The 25,743-nt window shown below is 47.5% G+C and overlaps 1 protein-coding gene across 5 annotated transcripts; it reads left to right on the top strand.

The window, feature by feature from the left end:
* The first annotated feature begins 193 nt into the window (after positions 1 to 193).
* LOC119702595 (inositol 1,4,5-trisphosphate receptor interacting protein) lies at positions 194 to 24,079 on the top strand. 5 transcript variants are annotated; one of them, XR_005257389.1, is made up of 4 exons: positions 1,562 to 5,136; positions 5,244 to 5,350; positions 9,409 to 9,462; positions 9,873 to 12,401. XR_005257389.1 is itself a non-coding variant. In XM_038140888.1 (3 exons), the coding sequence occupies exon 3, from the start codon at positions 17,925 to 17,927 to the stop codon at positions 19,572 to 19,574; it is 1,650 nt and encodes a 549-aa protein (XP_037996816.1). In that variant the 5' UTR covers positions 194 to 216; positions 5,244 to 5,350; positions 17,912 to 17,924; the 3' UTR covers positions 19,575 to 24,079. The 5 variants fall into 5 exon arrangements, 3 of the variants coding, with proteins under 3 accessions (XP_037996816.1, XP_037996815.1, XP_037996817.1); XM_038140888.1 differs by lacking the exons at positions 1,562 to 5,136; positions 9,409 to 9,462; positions 9,873 to 12,401 and adding exons at positions 194 to 216; positions 17,912 to 24,079; XR_005257388.1 differs by having other exon boundaries at positions 9,409 to 12,401.
* Positions 24,080 to 25,743: the final 1,664 nt, after the last annotated feature.

The raw sequence follows: 25,743 nt of genomic DNA, 5'->3' as shown, positions 1-25,743 counted from the left end.
CTCGCTGCCGCCCGCCGGGGCACGGCTCGGCTCCTAGGGCTGGCGGGGGTGGCTTGAAGGAGGAGAGAAGCAGCAAACCAGAGAGCAGCGGCAGCCCGGGCGGGGCGGGCTCCTGCCCCTCGCCGCGCGGAGCCGGAGCCGCGCCGACAGCGCCGGTGAGCGCGGAGCGCCCGGAGCGGGGCCGCCGACCGGCCCGGCCCGGCCCGGCCCGGCCCGGTGAGTGTGTCCGGGGCCCCGGAGCGCGCCCGGGGCTAAGGGGGATGCGGGTCGGGACGGAGCGGCCGTGCGGGCTGCCCGCGGCGGGTCGCGTTGGTGGCTGTCCCCGGGTTCTCCTGACGGGGTGACTTTTGTTTTGTGCGTGTTCTCCGTCTCGGTGGGTACCGGGGCACAGGCAGGGTCGGGCCTCTGGGAGGGGATACTGCGCCCACCGAAGTTCCTGCAGAGCTTTGGGCATCCCTCTCCCTGCAGCCCAGGCGGGCGCCGAACGCGCCGGGCGGCGGGAGAGCGGCCGCAGCCCCTCCGGGACTCGGCGGGACCGAGCCGAGGGAACAGAGACCTCTCGGCCATCGCCCTTTGCTGGTGACACAGCCCGAGGTGTCCTGGGGCCAGCGCTGACCTCGGACATGTGCAGTCCATGCAAAATGCATCACTGAGCCTCGCTGCGTGTTCAGTGTTACGCAGCATGGGTGTAAAACTTCTTCCTTCTGAGATACACAACATCTCCCTAAAGAGCACAGAGAGGAGTGAAGCTTTCAGTGGAGCTGGAGGGATACTTTCAGTAGAGCTGCTCTTCGTGCGTGTAGGCATGTTTCTGAAGGTGGCTAGCAGGTATTTGTAGCTCAAAGCAGAGTGAGCCAGGACTGGAAGTCCTGGATGCTAGAAGATACTGGAAGTCCATGGGCTGTAAAACTGATGTGCAGAATGCAAGCCTTACTGGCCTCTGCCTCTTCAACTTGGCAGTCTCCCACTGAAGCAGTTCTCTTGGGAACTGCCATGATAAAATCCTTCAGGAAAATAGGACATGTTGCTACTGGCATCTTTACGTGGTCAGGCAAGACGAGCAGTCTCTGAGTGAACATTACTATTCATATGTTTTTAATGAGGGCTGTAGGCCTCGCCCATACCCCATGTGTGTCCTTCAGGCACAAGTGTTTGCCATGAGCTGCCAGGCAAGGACCTGAGCTACCATGAAGGCAGCACTTGGACAGGAGAGCCACTGTAGTGCAGCATATTGTGTTGTGTGAGGTTTTTTAGTTTGGTTTGCTGATGATAGTAATGCTCTTCTGCAGCTCTGACTAAAGTGATTCTGGCCACCTTCATGGCCATCTGCTTTTAAAATCAGATTTTCCTTAGTATAAGTGAAAGGGGTTCTGTCAGTCCTCAAACAAAAGTACAGCATACAAATCAGGAATAAAAGCTTCAAGCCTTCTCTTCAACTTTGTTTTCAGCACAATAGATGCTTCATGCTGCTCTCACATGGGAACTGCACATATTAAGTGTGATTGCCACAGATGTGGAGAAAGGTGGATTGATTTCCCAAATTCAGAGAACCAGTGTGAGTACTGGGACCAGTCCTCAGGGTTTCTTGGCTCCCAGCTGTAGATGACACTATTTTTTGCTTGCATGACTGGTGTGTATAGGATTCAGTGATCTATTTGTGTCCACACCAGTAGCATCTGCAAGGAAGAAGCGTCCTGTGCACACCAAAGGCACTCAACTTCTTTATCAAGAGCTCAGGTGGTGGCCCCTCACCTGTAAGACAGTTCCTCTTTTTGTTGCTTGGAGCATTACTATATACTAAGAACCCTTTTTTTCCCCTTCTTTTGTTTTTTCTTCTTTTTTTTTAAACACTTCTTTTTCCTCCTCAAGTCAGACTAAATAGCCCTGGTCAGGGACTGAGGAATTTGGTTTTCCTGAATAATTGTTTTGGGCCATCTGATGACTAGGGCAGTACTGCTCCTGTTTTGTTTTTTTGTTGGTGCTATCCATGGCAATAAGAGCTCCTGTGTGTCTCTGCATGATGTCTCAGAGGAATGCCAATGCTTGTGATTCTTCTTGCATGACAATGACTAACACTGGAAAGGAACCTGATCCACAGAAACCTAACACTGGTGTTTCACAAGCTGATCTCACTAGTTTCTGAGTTTGTTTTTTACGTAAAACTGTATGGTTTTCCAAAGGACAATTTTAGTCTGGCTTTTGCAACTGTCTACCTGTTGACTGTGGTTTCAGTATCTTGGGCTTGCCTGCAAATGAATTGACACAGTATATGAGCTCCATGAAGAGCCTGCCTGAGTCTCCCTGCTGTCCTGTGCTGTCGTGTCCTGCTCGCTCTGCTCTGCAGAATTGCAGTTGCAATCTATAGCAATGGTGCAATGGAAAAGGAAGCTGAAAAAAGTTTCTGGCTTGTTCTTTTAGATCCCCTTTAAAATGGACTGTTGGGTGGGCCAGCTTTTTCTCTCCCAAGTGTTATTCCAATTCATTTATACTGGGGAAAAAGCAGGTTTGCTGCCAGGCAGCATATTTTCCATCAGCACTTGTAATTGTTGGGTGGCGGAGAGAGGTAGAGACTCTGGTTTCCAGGCTGGAGGGAGAGAACGTGGCCAGGGTGTGCACTGGGCAGCACTGTCATGTGCCCAACCATGAATTCCAGGTTTTGCAGGGATGTGGGCTCAGCTGTGTAAGCAAAACCTTCTGCCTGCTCACTCCTTGGGGCGGGCAGGGAGGCAGGTGGCCAACCTTCAAGCAGCTTGAGGGATGGAGAGCTGGCCTGGGGTGTAGCTGCAGCAGGACTCTTTTTTTAGCTTGTTTATTCTTACACACACACGTGGGCCATGCAAAGCTTGCTGAGCCAACCTTGACCAGCAGCAAAACAAACAGGTTTTACTGCCATGACCTGAAGGCCAGATCAGCTGCTGAGCTTCGCTGGAGCAGGGACAGCTTTCATTTCTGTCAAGGAGAGGAGGCTCTCATATAGGGCGGGCTCAAAACAAACATTGTGCTGGGCTGCTCAGACTTCCTCATGGACGCAGTGTTAGGAAGGCTTATGCAAGAAAAAGAGGTGATTTGAGGTAGCCAGCGTGGCTTGACTGAGGGCAAATCATGCCTGACCAATCTGGTGGCCTTCTATGATGGAGTGACTGCAATGTTTGCAAGAGAAGACAGATTAATGTAGACTTCTGTAAGACCTTTGACATGATTCCATAAGATATCCTCATCTCCAAATTGGAGAGAATGAATTGGAACGGTTGATTGTTCAGCGGATAAGGATTTGGCTGGATGGACACATCCAGAGAGTTATGGTCATTGGCTCTCTGTCCAGGTTAGAGACAATCGTGTCCCTCAGGGAATGGTGTCCTTAATACCTGGATCAGTGGCATAGTGAGATCAAGTGCCCCCTCAGCAGCTTTGCAGATGACACGCACCTGAGTGGTGCTGTTGGTACAACAGAGGGAAGGGATGGCGTCCAGGGAGACCTGGACAAGCTTGAGAGGTGGGCCCACAGGAGTCTCAGGAAGTTCAACAAAGCCAAGTACAAGATGCTGCACCTGGTTTGGGGCAACCCCAGATATGAGGACAGACTGGGAGAACTCACTGAGAGCAGCCCTGTGGAGAATGACTTGGGGTCTCTCTGAATGAAAAACTGGACCAACGCATCAATGTGTGCCCACAGCCCAGAAAGCCAAACGTGTCCTGGGCTGCATCCAAAGCAGCATGGCCAGCAGGTTGAGGTAGGGGATTCTGCCCCTCTGCTCCACTCTGCTGAGACTCTACCCGCAGTGCTGCATCCATCTCTGGGGCTCTCAGCACAGGAAGGACATGTAACTCTTGGAGCAGGTACAAAGGAGGCCACAAAGATGATCACAGTGCTGCAGCACCTCTCCTATCAAAACAGGCTGAGAGAGTTGTTCAGCCTGGAGGTTCTGGAGAGATATAATTTTGGCCTTCCAGACCTTGACCAACCTATAAGGCTTAGTCAAGGTCTCTGCAACATGTACAAAGTTGAGGGAGACCCTAACTTAAACTCTCTCTTTTGAAATTTAAAAATTATCTTAACAAGTGAATCGTATGCCCCATAGAAGCAGTTCCTGCCCAGCATTTAATAGCTCCTTTCCTCCAAGCAGACACACCTGCTCTACCTCACTGGCCCTGAGCCACCACAAGACCAGACATTGCAGGCCCTGAGGGTTTACAAATATCCACTGGGATATTACAGTGCAGATCCAGACCTTTGGGGCTTGGGGTGTCTTTCTCCTGTGTTCAGCAGACTGTGCTGCTGCTGGTGGTGTTGTGGCACACCAGTTGAGCAGAGGCACCAGCAGCTCTGCAAGATGGGAGGGCTGGGCAGAGCCCATTTGCCCAATTTGGCCTCACAGTGGAAGATGGAAACAGAGAAGTGAAACTGTACACACTGTCTGGTCAAAGCAGGTACGTGGGAGGGAGTGATCTGAAGGAGTTCAAGAGAGCAAGGATGCATCAACTTAATGCTGAGCCATTAAAAGGGCTTCAAACTCAGTTCAGCCCACACTGATCATTTCATCAGGCTTTGGACGAGGACAGCGGGAAGGTTTGAAGTGGTGGTAACTGGAAATGAGGGTGGTGCATTCTTCCTCCCTAGCCCATTTGTGTGCAGCTGGGGAAGAAGAATGTCTCTGTTCTCTGCCTGCAACCAGCTTGTTTGGTCTTCTCCTCCTCCTGGTTGTTTCCTGTTGCATATAAAATTTCTTCACTTCTCTATCCTAAAATATTGTAGTTTATCTTTTGCGGTTCTGCGTTTCACATCTTCCTGTGCTCTTACCCTTGCTTCCTGCCTCTTCTGTTTTCTGTTTCTCCCATTAGCTCTGTAAACCCAACTCCCCGAGCAAGTATTTCTACCTTACAAGCTGCTTACAGAAGCTAGATGCCTTTTCTAGACAAACCAATCCCAGACAAAACTGTCCCAGCCCTTTCACTTATGCAGCTGCTCATTTGACCCTAATCCATTTTAAAAGGAGAGTGCTGGTGGGTGAGGATGGAGTCAGAGGAGGGAAGTCCTTGCTTGCCGACACCCATGGGAGAAGCAGCATTTTAACTCTTCCCTGATCACTTCAAACTGATTATTCCTGGTCTCTTGAGCTTTTATGATCATTTTATTAGGTAAGGGGTCGAGTTAATCTCTCTTTTAATCAATCTGTAATTTGGATAACTGCATTATGTACCCATTTTCTGCCTGCACTTCCTCATTCATTCTCTGTGCTTTGCAGACTTCCTGGCTGTGCTTCAGTGGCGGGTGACTGAATTTAGTCTTCTCTGCATCACGGTGATGGTAGTAATGCGAAGTTTAATGAGCACCTGCAAAGCTGTGTAGCAGGTAAGTGCTCCAGGGGTCATTCTTCCTTCCAGATTTGATGTGATTTAAACAGGCTTCTTCATGGGCTCTCACTAGGAGATCTTGAGCCTTGCAGCAGAAATGCTGAAAGGAAATTGGTGTGGCTCATAGTTTAGAAATGTTCCCAGCAGTGAGGTACAGACAGCTTCTTGCAAAACTAAAATAGCAATGTTGTGAAGGTTTAATTTGGAAATGGCTTCAGTGTGGAAGATCAGTGTTAAAAGCCTCTCCCTTTTGGACTTTCAATATAAAATTGGTCTTACCTGACTGCTTGGTACAGTTGGGGTCTACTCAGAGAGTGATGGCTGAGGGGAACAAAAGGGTCCAAAGCTTTGCTGACATGAGCTACTGATGCATTTTCTGCTGCGGAGGAGAACTTGACAGAAGTACCTTACCCAGACTGGGAAAGTACTGGAATTCCCCTCTTCTAAGTGATAGAGGGAGAGCAGATGCCTGGAAGTGCCTGGACAACTTCCAGATGATCAAGGGTGACAGCAGAGGCAGACAAAGTGAAATAGTGCTTTCACAAGCCAGCGACATGTAGAGTTTTCATGTTTGTATGAAAACCCCTAAAACACACTGAAAGGAGAACTGGGTGAAACCAAGATGTCTGGCAGTGCTGCTCTGCGAGTGCGTGACAGGAGGCTCTATGGGTAGCAGTGGTGGGAGGGCAAGAACTGAAGCTGATGACAGAGGGAGCTGCCAGAGCAGCACTCCTGGCTGCCACAATGTCCTGCTACAGCTCTGAGTACCTGTTAGCTCATGCACTCCACATGATTTTTTTTTTTTTTTTACTTATTTATTCTGGATCTGTGTTGGGTGGTGTCTGTCCCCTTTTTCCCATCACAGAGTTCAAACAGCTCTGCTCTAGCAAAGCTCAGCTCAGAGAGTTCCCTGGCATGCTCCTCCAGCCAGCCCGGATCAAAGCTGTGAGAGCTGGCCCACTGCCATTCTCCTGTGTGTAAATGAAGCTCTTTCTCTTTTTCCTTTCCATTCGCCATGTTTCATTATTATCCCTCCTCCAGAGGCAGGTTTTTCTGGCTGATCTAGCACATTATTTGTATCAGCAATATTTGCCTCAAGGCAGAGATGCTTTTTCAGCAGTTATATGGAAAACATCTGATGCATCCCACTGCCATGGATGTGGCTCAGAAAAACCAAGCATGATATTGGCAAGGATGAGGACCATTGCAGCCAGCTGTTGCAGACTTTAAGCCCTGCTAGGCACAGTCTCCAACTCATTGGGTTGTTCTGGTTGCCTGGCAAAGGAAAACTGTTACTGTTCCTTCACTTTTGAAACCAGGGGAAGAGCACGTAGAGAATGTTCTTGTGCCTGAGCAGGAAAAGGGACATGAGTTATAAGATGACAGCTGAGCCACCTGTGTGGCTCAGCTCATCTCTCCCTGGGTTGCCTCTGGGGATGGTGAGTGCTTTCAGTTGAAAAGGTAGAGTTTGTGGTAAAACCAAGAAAAACCAATGTAAATTGGCTTGAGAGTGCCTTGCTTTCAGCTCTTCCAAGTTGAAGAGGGTTTGGTGGTGAGTGGTGAGCACCTGATGAGGAGTGGGAGCAAATGGTTCCCATGCTGTTTGGGAGGAGGTAGAGTAGCTCAGTAAGACAAGATACCACCTGCCTGTGCCAGGATCCCAGCAGGGATCCAAACAGCTTGTTTTGGAGAAAGCACATGCAGTGATAAGGAGACTTTCCTGCAGGTAGGGGCAGCTAAGCAGCAGTCTAGACTGCCTTGGGAGACAGAGATTTGCTGGAAGCTTTTCAGAACAAAGTAAACAGAGACTTGCCAGAAATCATGGAGGCACAGTGTAAGCCATGCATGTAGGCAGAGGGAAGAAACTCTATTGCTTTTTCAGACCTCTTTTTCCTCCTATTTTTTAAGCTCTTATAGAGTGTTAACTCATACCAGAGGCAGAGCTAAGGAGATGTTCTCAAGCTTAAAATACCACACTTGATATTCACACTATAATGCTTCTCAGAGGGGCTTGGTGTTCTGCATCTGCACCCAGAATGCTTCAATCCTAATCTGTTTCCTCCTGGATGTTCAGGTGCCTTTCTACCACTGGTTTCAGAGGAGAATTTGATTTCTAAAGCCCTCTGGGGATTTAGCAACCAAATACATTGGGACTATTGGAAATGTGAGGGAAAATACTTGAAGTTTCAGCAGCACACAGACACCTCTGCACTGCAGATTGCAACTCATTCATGGTAATTAAGACTTGCCCTTATCTTCCAGTCTTGCAGGGGCAAGAATGGAAGGGATGTCTTTATTTTGGGTAGCTGGAATCCATCAGGTGACCCTCCCCTCCTGTAACACACAATGACACAAATTATCTGGCATAGTAGGTGACTTAAGGACAGAGCTCTAGTGTGGTCTCACGTAGTGAGCTACTTTGCTCAGCTCCCACCTAGCTATGCTCAGTCTAAGAATCATGGCCGTGCTCTTCTGCAGCCAAAATCAAAAGATGGTCTGAAGGTGCTTGGATTATGTTTATCCCACCTTCCTGTTGACTCATAGCTGCATCGTGCTCTTGGAATAGGAGCAGGGTTATGATCTCACGCTCTGACAGAGTTGCAGGCAGAAATGTTGACTGAAAGGGATGTATTTGTGTGCTAAGCCATCCACCACACGTGCTCTCAGCTCAGCCTTGTGTTTGCTGCTAGTCCTGGATGCTTTGGGTCTCCCGTGTGGAGCTGGAGGCTCTGCTCCTTGCTGAGCTCCTTGCCTGCTGCAGCAGAGGGGGTTTGTGCCTGTGAGCAGGGGCCCCAGAGCTCTGACTCACAGTTCCCATTGCGTTGTAACTTAGCCTTTAAGTGAGAGAGAGGCTGTCCCTTGGCTTTCAAACAAAGCCTTCCTTTGTTGTGCTTAGGGTATAAAGAAAGCAACCGTATGTGCTCACCCCACACATCCCAAATGAAAACCACGTGGCTTCACAACCTTAATATATGTGTGTGTGATATTTCTGCTGCAGCACTGCAAGTTACATCGCTCCTTTCCCCTTGAGTCGTCTTAGAGTTTTTCTTCCCAGCATTCAGTTTACAAATTCTTCAGCAAAACAAAGAGCTTAGAGATGTTTCCTTTTCTTGGTAAGAAGAGGGGACTGAGCAGAGAGCACATGAAAATTATTAAACATGAGTGCATGTGGCAATAGGCTGTCTCTGAGTCATTCCCTTGGGTGAAAATGGCTCTGGGTTGGTGGCCACGGGTGCTGAAAAGATGAGTTTCACGGAAATATTGTAGGGAAGTGGGGCAGTTTGTTTTCTTGTATGACTTTGCTTTCTTCTGCTGCTTTTTGTTTATTCAAACTCATTTTGAAGAGCAGAATTAGCCAGAAGTACTCTGCAGCCAACATATTTTTGTGCATGCGTCTGCCTTGGCAGTTTTTAGGTTTATGGCAAATGAGCCAAGACTGGGATTTCTGCTTCCCAAAGCATTTGTGTTGTGGAGTCACTAGGTAATGAAGAAGGAGGGTTTGATTCTTTCTCAGAGACTGTGTGCAATGCCCAGTGTCTCTGCTTAGATCAGGGAGTCATCTTGGTGAGGGGCAAGGAAATGGGGCAATGCAGTAAAAGTGCTCTTGTTCTCTCTTCCTTCCACACCCTCTACCCATCCCTGCAGGGGCTTTCCCAGTCAGTTGGGTTGTGTTTTGTTTTTTAGTTTATTTAAAGAACTATATTGTGTTTAAAAAAAAAAAAAGCTGGAATTTCAGGCAATAGAATAAAGCATTGCTTTTGATTTCTGTGGTGACGTTTTGGCAACAATAGCCAGCTTTTAAATACAGTTCTTTCCCTATTGTTTGAATACAAACAGCAGTGACTAGTTAGCAAAACAATGGTCCAATATCACACAAACCTTCAATCCCATCCAGTAGTTTTGGGTCCTGTTTAAGCAGATACTTGGGCCTGCAGGTTTCCTGACCTATTAGTGTGGCTTTGTAACTGAGTCAAGACTGTGATGGAGTAGAAGATCTCAGATCAGCCAAATTCCCAACCCAAGATGATAATTTCTTTTTGCTGTGTTTTTGTTCAGCGTCTCAGTGTGGAAGTGTCTGGTGACTGCTGTGCTTTCTACTGTCTATAATATGTAAGTGCTCATTGTTCATGACTGAAATGGGACTTCATAGTTTCACATGTAAAATGTAATCACTCTGTGAGTCATATCTGAGCCCTGCCAACATCCACATGTGCTCTTCTGAGATGCGCTGGAGTGCTGTATCCCTGCTGGGAAATCAACTTTCTAATAATGCTTCCACCAATAATTTTAATACCAAAGCATTTGTTCCAGTGGGTGCACGGTGAAGTTGAATGTACAAGGATGCATATGCTTACCACAGGATGAGGAGAGCCAGAGTAACCACTGCCTGATTTAACAACACTGGTGTGGGGTTTTTCCACCTTGCTGAGAATTAAGTGGGGGAAAGGAGGACAGATTTAAATAAACATCTTGGCAATTGATCTCTTTCTCTATTCACCTCCTCTACCTCCTCTCCCTAGGTGACTGCCAGGTGGGACCCATGAGCCATGGCTGCCTGACGTGCAAGGAGCTGTTGTGTGGCTGAGGGGGTGACAGTCAGAGCAGGGCCCAGCATGAACACCAGGTGGAGGCCAGAGAGGATCTGTGCAGTGACAGTGCTCCATCCATGGTGGTTGACTGTCAGGCTTTTGGTGGAGCAGCAGGGGTGTTTGTCCATCTGTGCTGATGAAGGATTGTGCAAAGGAATGACCAACTGTTGCCCAGGCTCCCATCACATTGGGTTGGAGGAGGAGGGTGCTGGTAAGGGTGGTAAGCTAAGGGGTTTTTTCTTTGCCTGTGTCTTTTCTCCTCTTAAAAAAAAAGAACCCAAAACCAACAAAACCCACAAAAGTTTGGTTTACTCCAGTTGTTTTCCTCACTATTAATGGACAAAACCAAACAAAATTTATTTGTCTTAAAAACACAGGCTGTTCCTGGCTGTGGTCCTACTACAACAGCTCAATAGGTGGGTGGGAGTCACATAACATACTGTGATACTTCCTAACATACATAACTTCCTACCTTTGCCCTCCTGCCTCTCCTGCAGCCAACACTATGTTCCAATTTGTAAAACTCCTTCTTGGCCATAGCAGAGGGCTAACGAGAGCTAAGCTGCCTTGCATAATCAAAAAGCAATAAAAACACATTCAGGCAATGAGCAGGATGCTGAGTAACACACTCCTCATGCTGTTGGCTGTCTCCTGGTCTCCATGGGCACCCTCTCTTGGGTCCAGCCTTGCATGGAGTAAACAGTGAGTGCTTTGGGGACATGACGAGTCTCTGCGTTACTCATTACTTGTTAAAGCTGCCTTTAATGGTGGCTACTGGCTCCTGGGGCAGGAAGAGGATCATGTTTTGATTAGTGTTTTGATTAGTGGCATGATACCTGTATGCACTGAGAAACAATGACTTAGAAATGGGCCTAATAAATCCCCACTTGATGCTAAAACTGAAAATCTAACACGTGCCACATCTCTTTGCATTTTGGAAAAGAGCCCTAGAAGATAAATAGCTCCCTTTGAGCCAGGAAAAATACTGTGTACTGTCTAGGCTTTGGGGTAAGGGGAACCGTGGGATTTTATGGCAACAGCTTGTAAATGCACCTGTGTACAGTGAAAGCTGAGGCAGGACAGGAGTGCCTCTGAACATCCTAAGTGCTACTGCAAGAAGAAAACAAAGAATCTGTCCTACTTGTACCCACAGTAGGCACTGGAATGTTAGGGGGTTCAAATTGCAGCAAGGGAGAGTTAACAAGGCCTGAGAAAAAGCTTCCTGATGGCAAAGGCAGTACATGACTGGAAGACAGGAGACTACTTGTCTTTCCTAGGGCCAGTCAAGCACTCCTCTGCCTGGAGAGAAGTTGACAAAATCTCTCATTTGGACGTGGGGCTTCACAGCAGTATCTGCTTCCAGAGCACTCTCAGTGCCCCTCACCCCTCACATGTTTATTCCCCCCGGGTCTGCCTGCCCGTGGGAAGGGAGGGCTATCTAGTCCTGTACACAGGATGAGCATCAGCATTTCCTTGGAAATACCTGATCTGGTGACCCCCAGGAGGAAAATACTCTTTCCAAAAGCGCACAGCAGACCTGTTGGGCAGGATGTCCGACACGGGCTGCGCGACTGACCCCGTTGGCACTGCAGCAGGCCTGGGACAGGATGTCCATGGATATTACGAAAGGCTCATGTTCTCAGTCAAACAGCAGAACAATAGCTGTCAGGCAAGTGGCCTTGTCCAACTGTGTGCTGTGGCCAAACAGCTAATCTGGGGTGTGGCTTCCAGGCATGGTTTAGAAGGCAGTTGCTGTGCCATGCCTGACTGCTGTAGTCCTGTGCAGGCCAGTTGGCTTGTTCTGGTTTTAAATGGGGTTGTGTTACCAGGCTCAACATCCAGGCCCCTGCACCTCGTGTATTGGTGCATTTGGTCCTTCCCCACTTGAGACTTTGGTGGAGAGCCAAAGACAGAGCCCAGTCCCACCTGTCTGTGCTGAACCAACTGTGATGGTGCTGGCAGCTGCAATTCAGTACTTTGTCTGTAGCACTAATTGAATGCTGAAAAACAAGTCAGAACATGAGTTAGAGCTGCTGTGGCTGGCACTGTTGTGTCCCAGTTGACATCTCATCCCACTGATGTCCTGCATACAGCTTAGTTCATAGAGGCTGAAAGAACAGCACAAGTTGGTGCTGCTCAGGCTCTGAGTTGGATCTTTATCTCTTATTTTCCTGTCTGGGCTGTGTGTGCTGCAGCTGACTGCTCAGGAGATGGGAGAGCAAGAGCCTGTCCTGGGTGCACTGTGTGGGTGGGCGTGGGGTTGTCTAAGAAACTGCATCTGTCCAAGTTTTGGGCAGTAACAGCAATACTGACGTGCATCTCTGTAATTCCCATTTCTCTGTCATTGTGCAAGTTTCTTACAAATCAGAGCTTGTAGTCCCCACTAAGAGAAACGATGATTTCTTTCAGTGGCAGCTGGGTCCTATCTGTGAATACCTGCAGATGTGGCAGTAATACTTGCACATTACTAAGGGCTTTCAGCCAAGTTTTATTCTTTGCTAGACCTTCATATATGCAGCAGAAGCTTTTTTTGGATTGAACACTCAAAGGCCAGAAGGTAATTTGTTCACTGTTGTACAGCAAGAGAAGGCATCACAGAGCTCCCAGAAGTTCAACCACGAGGAAGCACAGCTGGGCTGGGCCTGAAACCCCTCAGACTGAGGTTCATATCTTCCCAGTAAGAAAGTCCCAGTTGCAGATTTAGTTCCTGGTTTGACCTGTTAGTCTCTGCAGTCAAAACAAGTAGGAGAGTCCTTTCCAAACATCAAGGACCTTCCCAATAAGAGAGTCAGAAATCATATTTGTTCCCATGAAAGTTCTGGTTTCAAAAATTTGGCAGCTTTCAATGAAAAAAGCCTCCCAACCAGCTGTATTTTCTATCATCTACTTGAAATGCCTCTTTTCTTGCAGCCTACCAAAGCAAAACACAATGTAGCAGCCACCTATTCATTGGCTTTTGTGCCGGCCAGATTGCAGGAAGCAATCGAGTGTGTTGTAAGTGATGTCTTGGCGTGTTCCAGTGTAATACTGAACTGCACTCAGTGGCTTGACTTGGTTTTTTCCAATTTAAGAATCAAAGCTTCAGCTCACTCCTGCCTGGTTTATTGCAGAACATCAGCCAGAGCATGTTTTGCTTACCATGATTCAAAATTTAGAGGAACAAAATGGCTGAAAAAATAAAGCTGCATGAGGAACTCCTGAGTAAAGAAAGTTCACTGTTAATGAAAGGGAAATACTTTCCCTTGTCTTCAGAGAAGGTGGAGGGTTACCTGGGCTCAGAGCACATGAGCAGCCTGCAGAGGCAAGCTGCAAGCTGCCATCTCTTTCTTTCCTTTGCCAGGCTGAGCAGGAGGCAAAAGGTTCTGAAGCTGCTATGGAAAAGGGTGTGAAGAAGGCTTAGGGTCATCAGAAATTAAGCACATGTAGCCAGAAGAGACAGGACATTGCTATGACTTTGAGCATCATCATCTCCATGAAGGACTTTGCTGCCCCTCAGGGAAATCCCCTGTGACAGGGTGGCTTGGGAGAGGGCACACATTGCCACAGGGCAGCAGCTGCTTCAGGCTGGTCCACACAAACCCTGTATGAGCTCTGTGATGCTCCCAGGTGAGGAGGAGAAGAAACTGAAAGTGGAGCTGCTGCTGCCCTGGCTCTATGAAGGCTTCTTCCTGTGCTGCTTCCTTTTCCTTATGCTGTGCTACCTGGAACTATGCTCCAGGCAAGCCAAATTTTAGTAAATTGTGCAGCAAAGGGCTCTCAGATCAGTTAGGGTGAGAGCTGGCCTCCTTCTTCTTGTGGCTTCAAGGCACCAACCTGAACTGCATGACAGCAGCATTATCATTCCCTTTCCTCTCTTGGGGCTTCCTGCATCATCCAGGACCTGCTCTGGAGCTGGTCGGGATCCTCCAGCTGGAGAGGCAGCTTCAGGTTTGAAAGGATGAGACGTAACCTGCCTGGGAGCTGAGGGTGGAGGGCTGTGGGTGCTCTTGGTGGACCCTTTGAACATCTCAAATGCTGCAGGATGCAGCTGATTGTTTGTAATCAGGCAACAGCGTGATCAGCTGTTTTTATCTCTCTGAAACCTCACTCTCAGCTGTGGGGTGGGATGGTGTCTGCCCCCTCACTTCCCAGGGCTGTGCAGAGTGGTCATTGACCCTAAACTTGGGGAAGCCCCTAATCACTACAGCAGTAAGTGCCACAGAAAAGCCCAGAAGGAAACAAATTCTAGGGTCAGAGGCAGGTTTGAACAAGTAGCATCACATGCTGGGCAGTGAGCAGAGACAGCTTCACATCAAGACAGTGAGGTTTCACTACCCTGGCCATTCTTTATTTCCCAAGCAGCTTTCTTTGGTCTTCCTGCACCTTTCCCTGCTTTGTGCCCACGGGAGAAAAGAGGGGTCTTTGCATTCTCACCTGGCCCAGGGAGCAGAGGCAACTTTGGCTACTGGCAGGGGTGGCCTACCTGTGACCACAGCACGCTCTAAGGGGTCTTTAGTCCCAGGACTGCCACAAGAGGGTCTACAAAAGATAGGTAGGATGTATGCCTGTTACTGAGTCTAGATGTTGTTTATACTCTAAATGGGAAAAAACTGTCAGGGTGAGAAATTCAAAAAAGGTTGCAGATTGCTTTGAGAACTTGCTATTTTAAAACTTACGAATACCTTTTATTTTCCCCCCCCCATATTTGAAACGTTGCTAAATTTTATGCGTAGATTGAAAAATTGCCATTTCTCTTTCTTAGTCTCAAGCTTGGAAAGGTTTGGACTCTCTCCCTCTTCCCCACACAAAAGCTGTCTCAGCCTGAGCAGGCATAAATATTTTTATCAGACTTAAATAGCTTGGGCTGAAGTTAAAAGCAAGGGAAAAGAGCAGCCTTTGTTATGGGGAATGCTGGAGCACCGTAGCAGGCAGTGCTACTGGTTCCACCTGTATTATTGAGTCTTTCATATTAGCCAGGAAAGCTGTGTCTGAGAGGTGTGGGAATGCTCTGCCCGTACCACCCTGGCTGCTGCCAAGGCCAGGCTCCACTGACTTTGGTCACTGAGCAGCATTAACCTTAAGCCTTAACTGAGGTTAATGTTTGGCTTCATTTTCTGGAGTGAGTAGCTGCAGTAGCAAAAGGGCAATTTTGACCAGCAGAACTTGCTCTGGGCTGAAAACAGACATGCCTCTTGCAAATCAATGTGATCTGAAGATTTGTCACTTCCAGTTTCCAGAGGCTGATGCCTGTGGTGCTTGCTGAGGGAAGAGGTTGCTGCAGAATGAGCTATGACCATGGCAGTATGACCTGCAGCGAATTCATCTGAGCCAGCCACTGATGGACCTGGGGGTGTCTGGCCTAACCCCTGCTGCTGGCAGAGCTTTGGGACAGGTAACCTGTGCCAGCAGTGTGCCCATGGGCAGCTGGGAATGAGAAAGGAGATCCTAAGGAAGCTGACTTCTTTCAGCCTTACACACCTCAGAAGTAATGGGGTAAAACATTTCATCTTCAGGGACAGTGGTCTAGCAGAGCAGAGCAGTGATGTCATCCTGGTCAAGACTGCAAGAAGGAGGCACCTGGCCCCTGGCCATGTTATTTTTAAGCTTGGAAGGCACACGTGGTCTGCAAGAGGGTAGCACTAAGGAAAGGAACTCACCAGCACTTCCTGCCCTGCCCCAGCAAACTGATAAAGCCCTTTGCAATACAGGGCGACCCCAGTTTACTTTTAAAATGTGGCCAGGCATGGAGCTCACAGGATAACTGGAACACCCAGATTTGGGCATTAATTCAGCTTTAATTCATTGCCTGATGAATTAAAGAGTTAATGTAAATGTAAAAAAGGACAAGATAGGGCCACAAACTATTTCCAGAGCAATGTCTGCATAAGAACATTCATCTATGCATGTGCATGGGATCTAAAAAAGGGTAGCTGGTAAATGTTACACAGGGAGGGGCATGGAGCATTATCCTGAGCACCATGTGAATTTTCTTGCTGCTTGAACAATGCATCTCAATCCTGTTCCCTTCCCTTGTTATTCCAGTCCCAGCCCTCTCATAAGCAAAGATAATTGTGTGCTGAAGGATACAGTTCCCATGTACAGTAACTGCTCACATTGAGGAAATGCAGGTTCCTGCAATCAAAACCAGCAGTTTGTTGTGCAGTTACAATAACAAGGTCCACTGGGGTGGATCTATCTTTATTGTGTGCCCTGTGGAGGCATAAATGAGATTGCCAGAGATATTTTCCTTCTTGCCCAGATGCTGGGACAGCAGGATTGCTGTGGCACCAAAACATGCTGGGTTCAAGCCAGGAAGGAGCTATTCCAGGGGGTGGGAATTACAGCCCTGAGCCCCTGGAGCACACAGAGTGCCTCACCATCTCTTGGCTGTCTGTGAAACAGCTTCATTCCCACAGCAGAATTACTTAGGAATGAGATTGCTATTTCTGGTCTGATTGATGAAGTATGTTATTGGTAGACTTTATTTCTGTAACAGAAACCCTTCTCTCTCAAGCACTTTTGAGACATTAAAGCAGCTGTTCTAAAATTTCCCAGCTGGAAGAAGAAATATCCCTGCTTGTCCATCTTGTCCTTCTGATCTTCTTGTGCTAGGACTGAGAGGTGATTTTGCTAGAAAGGGGGACTGGTGAGCTTCCAACATCACAGCAGTGGGTGACAACTTCAGATTGTACTGCCCTGAGCAGGCACTTGGGCTCTTGATAGTGATGCCAGCCATCCAGAAACAAAAATGCCAGCTGGGAGGAGACAGCCCAGGCTTTAGGCTTTAGCCTGAGTACCCTCTGGCCCAGCCCTCTATGAGGCCTTGTCACCACCAGGGAGAGACCCTGGCAAGGGGACCATATCCAAGAAAGCTGGGAATTAAATCCTTTCATTGTGAGCCCCGTGGCACAGAAAGCTTTATTAAATGTCAGGTTGGAGCAGCAGAGCCAGTAACCACACAAAGCCACTCCAAAACACCCTAGTGGTCTCAGTCATGCCAAGGGCCTTGCAAGGGGTGACACCCGGGGCTGTTGCTGGCACATGGCTGGCACGGAGCTCACAGCCTTATTGAGGTCACTGCCCATAGCAGTGAGCTGGCTGCAAGCACAGCTGTTAAGGGGGTGCTTGGGGGAGATGGCTTAGATCAAAGCCATAAATGAGATTCTAATGTTCTAGTACGGGTCAGTAGTGTAGTAAGCACCAAAAATAAGCAGCCTGATGCTTTTAGAACCACTGGGCTAAAGGAAACCCTTTCCATTTTAGCAGAGTCTCTGTCTGTGCCTTTTTTCTGGGAACTGCGATCCTGAGCCATCCTGGGGCCAGGAGGGATTGCCACAGCCTGATCCTGATGGTGCTGAAAGGCAGGAGGAGCTTTGCCTGTAATGCCTGCGTAGAAGCACAAAACTGTGCAGGCTTGTTCCCACCCAGGTGCAGCTCACCAGCAGGGCAGTAAAGGTTGCCCTGATCTGGGCAGGCAGTGTAGGTTCCCAGACATGCTTAACATGGAACGTGGCCAGGACAGACCTGCCTATGCCACTGCCACATCTGAAATACTAACTTTCTGTTGAGGAAAAGCAGTGCTCATCTCCAGTCCTGCTTTTATACAGCTGGGGAAGTTCTGCCTGCTTATTTCTTTCCTTTTCTGTCCCGGGAATTTTAAAGGAGAGGCAAAGGAAGGACATGCCCTCCCATACTGCCCAACAGCATCGCAGTGGGCTGACAGCAGGAAGAGCCTTCAGAGTTCTGTTTTTTGAAGTTCATTTGATAAGAGCCACTTTAATCCTCACTGCCAGCTGATAAAGCCTCTTTGGGAAGTTGGTTGATAACTTGCAGAAATGGGTGTGCACTTAGTGGTTTCTAGATTCAAGCATTTTTTCCAGGGCTGGAAAGGATGTCCAAGTTCTTATTGCAGTGGGGAGTTATTTTTCATTTTTGTACCTGAGGGAATATATTCCAAATCATGGGTCAGTTCACCTTTCTTTCTCTTCCAGGGAAGGAACTGCCATGCCCGTGGGACTCTTCCGGGTGTGCCTTCTGGTGATTACAGCTATTGTCAACCACCCGCTCTTCTTCCCTAAGGAGAATGGCACCGTCCCCGAGAACACAGAAGAAATCATCCAGAAGATGAAGGAGCGGGAGGAGAGCCTGCGGCTGGAGCAGTTGCGCTTGGAGCAGGAAATCGCAGACCAGGAAGCCACACAGAAGGCTCTGGAAAAGGCTGCAGTGGTAGTGGAGGAAAGCAAAGAGGAAAAGGTCCGATGGGATATGTGGACTGCCCTCTCCATGGTCATCTTCCTGCTGATCGAGCTCTGGAGGCAGGATTTCCAGGAAGGGAATTGGCAGGACATAGGAGGAGAAGAGGATGACATGGCAGTCCTGGGGAAAGCATTTAAAGGAGTGGCCTTGCCCGACAAGGCTGTCCTGGCCAGCTTCTACGAGAAGCGTATCCTGGGTACCACGGGAGACATGGCCAGGATGCGGGAGATGGTGGAAGGCTTTGCAGATGACCTGCTGGAGGCCTTGAGGAGCGTTTGTAACCGGGATGCTGACATGGAAGTGGAAGATTGCATGGGTGTGGGGAGCATGTACGAGAACTGGAGAGTGCGTAAACCCTTCGTCTGTGATCTGATAGTGCCTTTTGCTCCCCCGGAGCCTTACTGCTTTCGCTGCCAGACCTGGTGCTCTGGTGACTCTTTTCCCCCAGATGAACAAGGTTATGGCACTATCAAGGTGTGCAGGGCAGATGAGGATGCGCCGGGTTGCATCTGTGACAAGACTAAACTAGGGGAAGATATGCTGTGCCTCCTCCATAGCCAGGTCAGTAGTACCAGGCCCAGCAGTGAGATGGAAGACCTCCTGTGCTTCAAAAATACTCAATATCTGGATGCTGACCAAGTCATGAAGTGGTTCCAGATTGCTGTCACCAAGGCCTGGAACAGAATCTCCCACAAATATGAATTTGATCTTTCCTTCAGCCTCCTGGACTCACCAGGAGCCCTGAAGATAAAATTTAAATCGGGGAAATCGATTGCCTTCAACCTCACCCCTGTGGTGCAGTATGAGAACTCTGATGTTTACTTCATCTCCCACTTCCCTCGGAGCAGCCTGGCAGCAGACATCCCCTCCAGCACCCACTGGTTTCTCACCTTCGCAGTGTATGAGAGGAGGTTCATCCAGCTGGTCTCCAAAACACTGCCTGCCAATGCCTGCCACGTCAGCTGCCTTCAGATCCTCTCCTTCCTCCATGGGAAGCAGTGCAGCCTCACAGGTCCCAGCGGGCTCACCAACTACCACCTGAAGACAGTGCTGCTGCATCTCCTGCAGGCACGTCCCAGCCAGGACTGGGCCCCAGAAAAGCTGGAGGCCCGCCTACAGGACATGCTGAAATTCCTAGAGAAATGTTTGCAAGAAAAGAAGCTTTATCACTTCTTTATTGGCAATGGGAAGGTGCCAGCAGAGCTGGGTTTCCCCATCATATTTCAGAGGGCTGAGCCTCTCAACCTTTTCCGTCCCTTTGTGCTACGCAGGGACATTTACAGGAAGATGGTGGACACGTTCCACGAGATGCTCAGGAACATGTCTGCACTGATCAATGAGTACACGGTGCACATTCCCCTTGCACACACCAATGGGATCCATAAGGAACCCCTTTAACCAAAGCCAAACTCTAAGCACAAGTCCAGAGGGCAGCTTTCTGAAGCCTCCTGGAGACAACTGACTTTGCCAGTAGAGCTTCTTGTCTGAAGCTGAACCAGCCCTGGGCCATGGTTCCTGCTGAAAGGAAGAGGCTTGGGGGGGAGAATAGGGAGAAACTGGAAGATGTGGTGGTGAAGTAGGTTTCTGTTCCACTGCTGTGCTTGGTTTTATGCAGCTAAGAATGTATTTTTTCTATTGTCCCTCAGTCATGCTACAGCAGTGGTAAGCAACAAATATAAGTAATTTATTCAGATGCCTGCAATGCAAATGGGGGTGGGGGTGTGATGGTGGCCAAATACTTCATTTCCTTCAGAAGGGGTAGATAAGAACAGGGTGGGGGAAGCAGAGACAGAATCTTGGGATCAAAGGAGCCTGTCTGCTTGCAGACGGCAAGAGCTCTTTCACCAGTTGGAAGTGCAACATAAGTCTACATGCTGGTGTGGAGATGAGGAGGGTCATGCACAAGATCTGGACTGGATGGAGGTCCTTAAATAAAGCACAGCTTCAAAAGGGAACCGTAGTTAAAAAAATAAAAAAGAAGAAGAAAAAGCCTTCTTAATTGGACTTGCAGCAGTAACTTAAATGGCTTGTCCTGTCCTTCAAAAATACCTGTGCACATTTTTTTCTCCTGTGGGAGGATGTAGCAGAGCAGGGCCTGTGTCTTCAGACCATTTCATTCAAGTCTTCCATGGTAACATGGCTAGTGGTTTATATTCCTGCCCATTTTGTATGGATCAATGAACAGGAACTTTTATTATCTTAGCTAAAAGAAACACCACTGTTGGGTTCTGACATTTTAGGTTGTTTGTTTTCCTTACCTTGGGCCACTAAGGCGTGAGAGCAGGCTAGAGAGAAAGGAAAAGCAGGGCTTGAACTCTATCATCTTTGAAGGTCCCTTCCAGCCTAAACTGTTCTGATTCTATGACTGCTGTAAGTTTTGCTTTCATAAAAGAAGCAGTTCTCCAAAATGATCCTGTAACGAAGCCAATCTCAGAAGTCTGGTAGCAGGAGTGAACAATCACCCTCCAAATGAGAGTGTGACTCTCTGCACATGGTTTTAATTAGGCCAAGGCCAGCAGGGAAGGAAGGGATGAAAAAGATGCACATGTAGTAGATCCGGGCAGCGCTGCTTGCAGCTGCCTTATGATCCATGTTGCATCCCTTCTGCTCCACATATGCAGGCAAAAGCTACTTTATATATTCTATTCTCCTCAATCTTTTTAAAGACTGCTGCTCTGAGGACCTGCACTAGTAGACTCTAATTTGCTGAGCCTGGAGTGGAAAGGAGGAGAGCTGCTGCAGGCTTTCAGGCCAGGGGAGAATCTTGAGGCATATGCTAAAACAAAAACCAAAACATTGCAGAAATGGAAATGCCTGAAATCCCACAGGAAGCATGTTAGATCTGTGCCAGTGGGCTGCCCAGCCCCAGCAAGGTGGCTTTGCTGAAGGAGGGGACTCAGGAGATCCTCACCCTCCTGAGTCTGGGGTCCAAACCAGGGCCCCAGTGCATAACTGCTTTATGCTAGTCCCAGAAGCCTGGCCTCCAGTGCTAGGGGGCCTTTCCTACCATTTTCTCACACTAGGATTTCCTGCAAAGTTTCACACTAGGGCTTCCCTTAATCCTGTTTACAAGAGGGTGGTGGTTCTGTGAGGTAAGACCCATCAGGGATGCTTTTATCATCACTCCACAGGTCCCTTTTTATCAATCTTCTCTATCACATCAGATAGAAGATTCAATCCTCTATCACTGCTGGGAACAGCACACAGCATGAAGCTTGTTATCCAGCCTTATCCAGTTCATAAGCAAACTCTCCACAGACATGTCTTCTCTTTCCCTTTTCCCAGTAAAAAACTGTTTCATCACCTCATTGGTGACTGCTCTTTTTTGTCCTGCCACCACTGAGGGACACTTCACACACAAAGGCAGAGAAAGCTGTAACTGCTGTCTCCACATCTGGTTTATAAGAAAGCACAGCTGGTGGCAGAGCTATGCCCAAAGTGCTGCCTCCCTTGGCTTTAACACAGGTAGTTAAGTAGGGTCTCTGAACAGAAAGTAAGGGGTAGGTAGGAATGGGGGAGAAGAGGCTGGTGGGTAATGACAGTAGGAAAAGTCTTGGATCATCACTGCTTGCTTCAGCATCCTTGGTGATGAGTGCCTGGAAGACTGCCAGGAGAGCAACAGGGCAGGACTAATTGCTGACGCTAACGAGTGCTGTAAATCCCTGGCTTTCCTCAGTACAGCCAAGAAGGCTTTCCCCAGTAGGAAAGAGAGCAGGAGCAATCTCAAGGGCCATGGCAAGCAGGTAGTGACAAGCAGAGGTACAGGGAGGGTGGGTCAGTACTGGAGCCTGGAGGCTACCTCAGAAGCTGTGTAAATTGTTTGCAAACCCAGGTGATTTGCCATTTTTACCTGCACAGGTTTACTGCAAAGTGCCTGTAGAAGACCCAGCTTTACATGGACTGCTGGCAGGCAGGTCATGCTGGAGCAGTTGTGGTTGAAGTTGCTTCTAAATGTGCTCCCAGCCAAGCCAGAGAGAAACTAGAATTTCTCTGCCATTTCCTGTCAGGAGTCTAAATTTAGACTGTCCTAAGAACAGAAACAAATTTGTGACCCAGGTCTCTCAGGAAATGACTTTCAGAGTTGAAAAATAACTTTTATATAAGGTTGAGCAGGAGGACCATGAGAAGAAAAAGCTGTTGAGCAGAATAAGGTAACTCCCCTATTAAAATGTCAGAACAAAGCTTTGCAACACCAGTTGCAAAGGGCTTGTAAACGTGCCCAAACTCGTCTTTACACAGCCCCAAGCACTGCTGCTCAGACTCAAAGGGAACCTGAACTGATAAGTGGATTGAATCTTTGTTCTTTGTTTTCTGTACTTGCATGCCTGTTCTCTCTTATGCCCAAACTGACCCTGAAGTATTCCCATGGGGTTTAGTTGAACAGAAGCTGGAGCTGAATCAAGTAATTTATGGATTTGATTCCACTGAAAGCAAATTGCTTGGCTTAGTTTTCCTGCATGCAATTTGCTCATTTTGCCCTGAGCACCTTTAAAGTGATCTGGTCTGTGCATTTAGGCTGTGAGGGGACCCACTCATACCTGTTGGGGGGAAATGTTATCTGTGATTATAAGCTGTGCTTCAGTCAGCCTCAGAGTGGAGATCTTCCTTGCAAACCAAAGGTACAGACATGTCCCATCAAAGGAGAGGCTGGTACACAGTGTTTCTTTGGACCACACCTCTGCCATGGTACAAGGAGGCCATGATGTGAAGCACATCATTCCTTGGACTTCCTTGTCTCTCCTGGATCAAATCTTTGCCCACCAAATACTAGCTTATTAGTAAAAGCCCATGCTCACATTTCACAAAATAAGATTTATAAGACAATTCAGTTTCATCAGCTGCCAGCCAGTAAAAATGTCTTAAGCCATTTTAGTGTTGCCCATGGGCAGTTCTGCCTTGATTGAAATCTGGTTGGTTAATCACAGGATGCAGCTTTAAAGGATGGGAGTAGAAGTGAGATTGTGTGGTTTAAAGTGAAAAACGTTCTTTTAAAGCCAAACTGTTTATGACCTGAGTAACAAACATCTCTTTGGCAGTGCCTGTATCTCTGTGAGACATCCTAAGGGAAGGTAAACAGCCTGTCCTGGACTTTTAATACTGTTCTTGCCATTTGCTAACTAGGTGAATTCAACAGATGAATTCTGAGTGCCTTCCACTGGTTTCCAGCCACTCCCTGAGCCCTCAACTTGTGGCTTTAATATTTTATTACAGGCTCTGTGAAGCAATGGAATTAGTGGTGGGTTGATAGCAACCACTGATCTACAGCATAGCCTCAGGAGCCATTTGCCCTTAGAAAATGTCTTGGTCTAAGGTTATTACTGCTGTACAGGAGCTGAATGTCTTCTAAGGGGCAGTGTTGGGTGTTCACTGTTAAGTAGCCACAGAAGAGTTTCCTCTCTTTCCAAGTTGCTCTGTATACAGGTATATACAGGGGTATAAAGATGTAGTTTAGCAGAATGATCCAAAAATTTATCCAGTATTCAAGCAGCAGGATTGGATGATTGTTCACCAGCCATTTTTAATGCAAAGTCTTTGCAGTGTTTTCTCTGTGGTGAAGAAATGAGACTTTAGGCACCTGTAACAGCTTTGTTGCTGCTCAGTGAGGAGTTGTCTCTCATAGAACCTACCTGGTAAACAGCTTTATTTATTACTTGTCTTTTTTTAGAATTGGGGAGGGGTCTATGTGTAACATGTTAGCGCAGAAGCAAAACTGTAGTACAGAGATGAACCTTGGCAATGCAGCCAAGATGGGCAATAACACCAGAACTCTCCAGACTAAGGTCTTCCTTGATGGACAATGCTGTACTTAAACCGCTGCTTCTATAGCAGGACACTGTTGAATTTGTATAGATCTTCTCATGCAGCTTTATTTATAATAAAGGAAGTCTTGTACAAAATCTAAATGAGCATGAAGTCTCTTTTGTTTCTAGTTCCCTGCAAAATGTTTCTAAGAGGGCAGAAGGAAGGAGTGGAGATGTTTCCAGTGCGATCCCAGCACAGGGAGCCCAGCGGCAAGAATTCCTGGAGAAATGATTCCAGAATAAACTGCAACATGAACATAAAGTGGGATAGCTATTCCAGAATAATGCCAGGGATGTTATTCTTCTTGAGAATATGAATCCATAAGAAATCAAAGTAATTATTCTGAATATGTCTGCTCAAAACCACTCTTTCGTGGTAAGCCCTAAATAATGCTGATAGATTTTGCCCTTATGGGCTGAACAAGAAATCTCCTCAATTTCTGTTTCACCCAGAGGAATCCTCTCTACCTGCTTATTTTATGGGTATCCACAGCCAAGTTCAGCAACCACCCACATCCTGTTTAACTCCTTTGCCTGATTTAAGGGAATGGCACCTCCTTGTTAATATTCTAATATGCTCTGGCTCTGGAAGCACACCCAGAGCTAGTCATTAATTCATATAATAAAAGCACCACTGTTTCCTCAGCAAAATGTCTTCCAGCCCCAAAGAATGCCCTGCACGCCTTTACTAACTCTGCCTTCCAGTGCTCACTGGGGTGAATCACCACTGTTAGGTCTGAGAAGCAGCTGGCATAAGAGCTGCAGCCCAAACCTACTTAGCCAGAAGTTAGAATTTCCCAGGGTCAACCACACACTGCTGGAAAGGGAATTCTGTAGCCCAGGATCATCAGCAGTCTTGGTTTGATGCAACTTTGTTATAACAAAAAAAAACCCCAAACCAATCAAAAATAAACCCATCCTGCTTCAAAGCTATGACTAGCTCAGCAACATTTTCTCAATTGAGCTCTTGATTTTCTAGAACACTTTTTTTCCTTTGCCTCAATTTACTGTTTCAGTGTTGTTGTGGAATATAAAGGGTAACATCCCTAAAAAAATTCCTTTTTCAGATGGGCAACTGGCAGATTTTTGAACCATGCCATGACCATTATTGCAGTATTATCTGTCATAGAGTAAACAGAGCAGAAAGGGAAAGCCACCCACTACAGATTGGTTTTTAGCTTAAAAATTTATCTAATGACTTTTTATCACTCATGGGGTAACTCGAAGCAAAGACACAATCTCCTTTATTTCAAGCAGGCAGAAATACCTGTGCTATAAAAAAAATAAAAAAACCCCAGCAAAGCAACCTCAGAGGATATGGCAACTCACAAGCACACTAACAGGAATTCAGCAAGGTACCACCAGGGATGAAACTGGTAACACTGGTCTCAGAATGGGATACAGCTCAGTATTTGCCCACATACTGAACAGGTTCCTCTGTTCAACTGCTCAACTCTGCTCAACTCTGCATCGTGGTTTGTTGCTTGCAGGACTGAAAGCTAACACAAGTCTGTCCCCAAGTGCCACCGGCACAGAATCAGATTTTAACTTATATTTAACTGGATACTATTTGTTTGGGAAAAAGGATGTCTCAAGGTGTTGGGTGACTGGGTTCAACCCAACACGTGAGCTGTTGCATCCCTTCCAAGTAAAATTCCAGGCAGTCCTGTCTTTTTCTGGAATATTAAATTTCTTATGGCAACATAAACTGGGTTATTTTTAGCAGTCTGTGTGTTCACACATCTGGGCCAGGGGGAAAGAAGTCC

Source organism: Motacilla alba, chromosome 6 (genome assembly GCF_015832195.1).
Source record: "Motacilla alba alba isolate MOTALB_02 chromosome 6, Motacilla_alba_V1.0_pri, whole genome shotgun sequence".
Classification (NCBI taxonomy): Eukaryota; Metazoa; Chordata; class Aves; order Passeriformes; family Motacillidae; genus Motacilla; species Motacilla alba.
The sequence above is the reverse complement of the archived record's forward strand: the minus strand, read 5'-3'. Positions and strand labels throughout refer to the sequence as shown.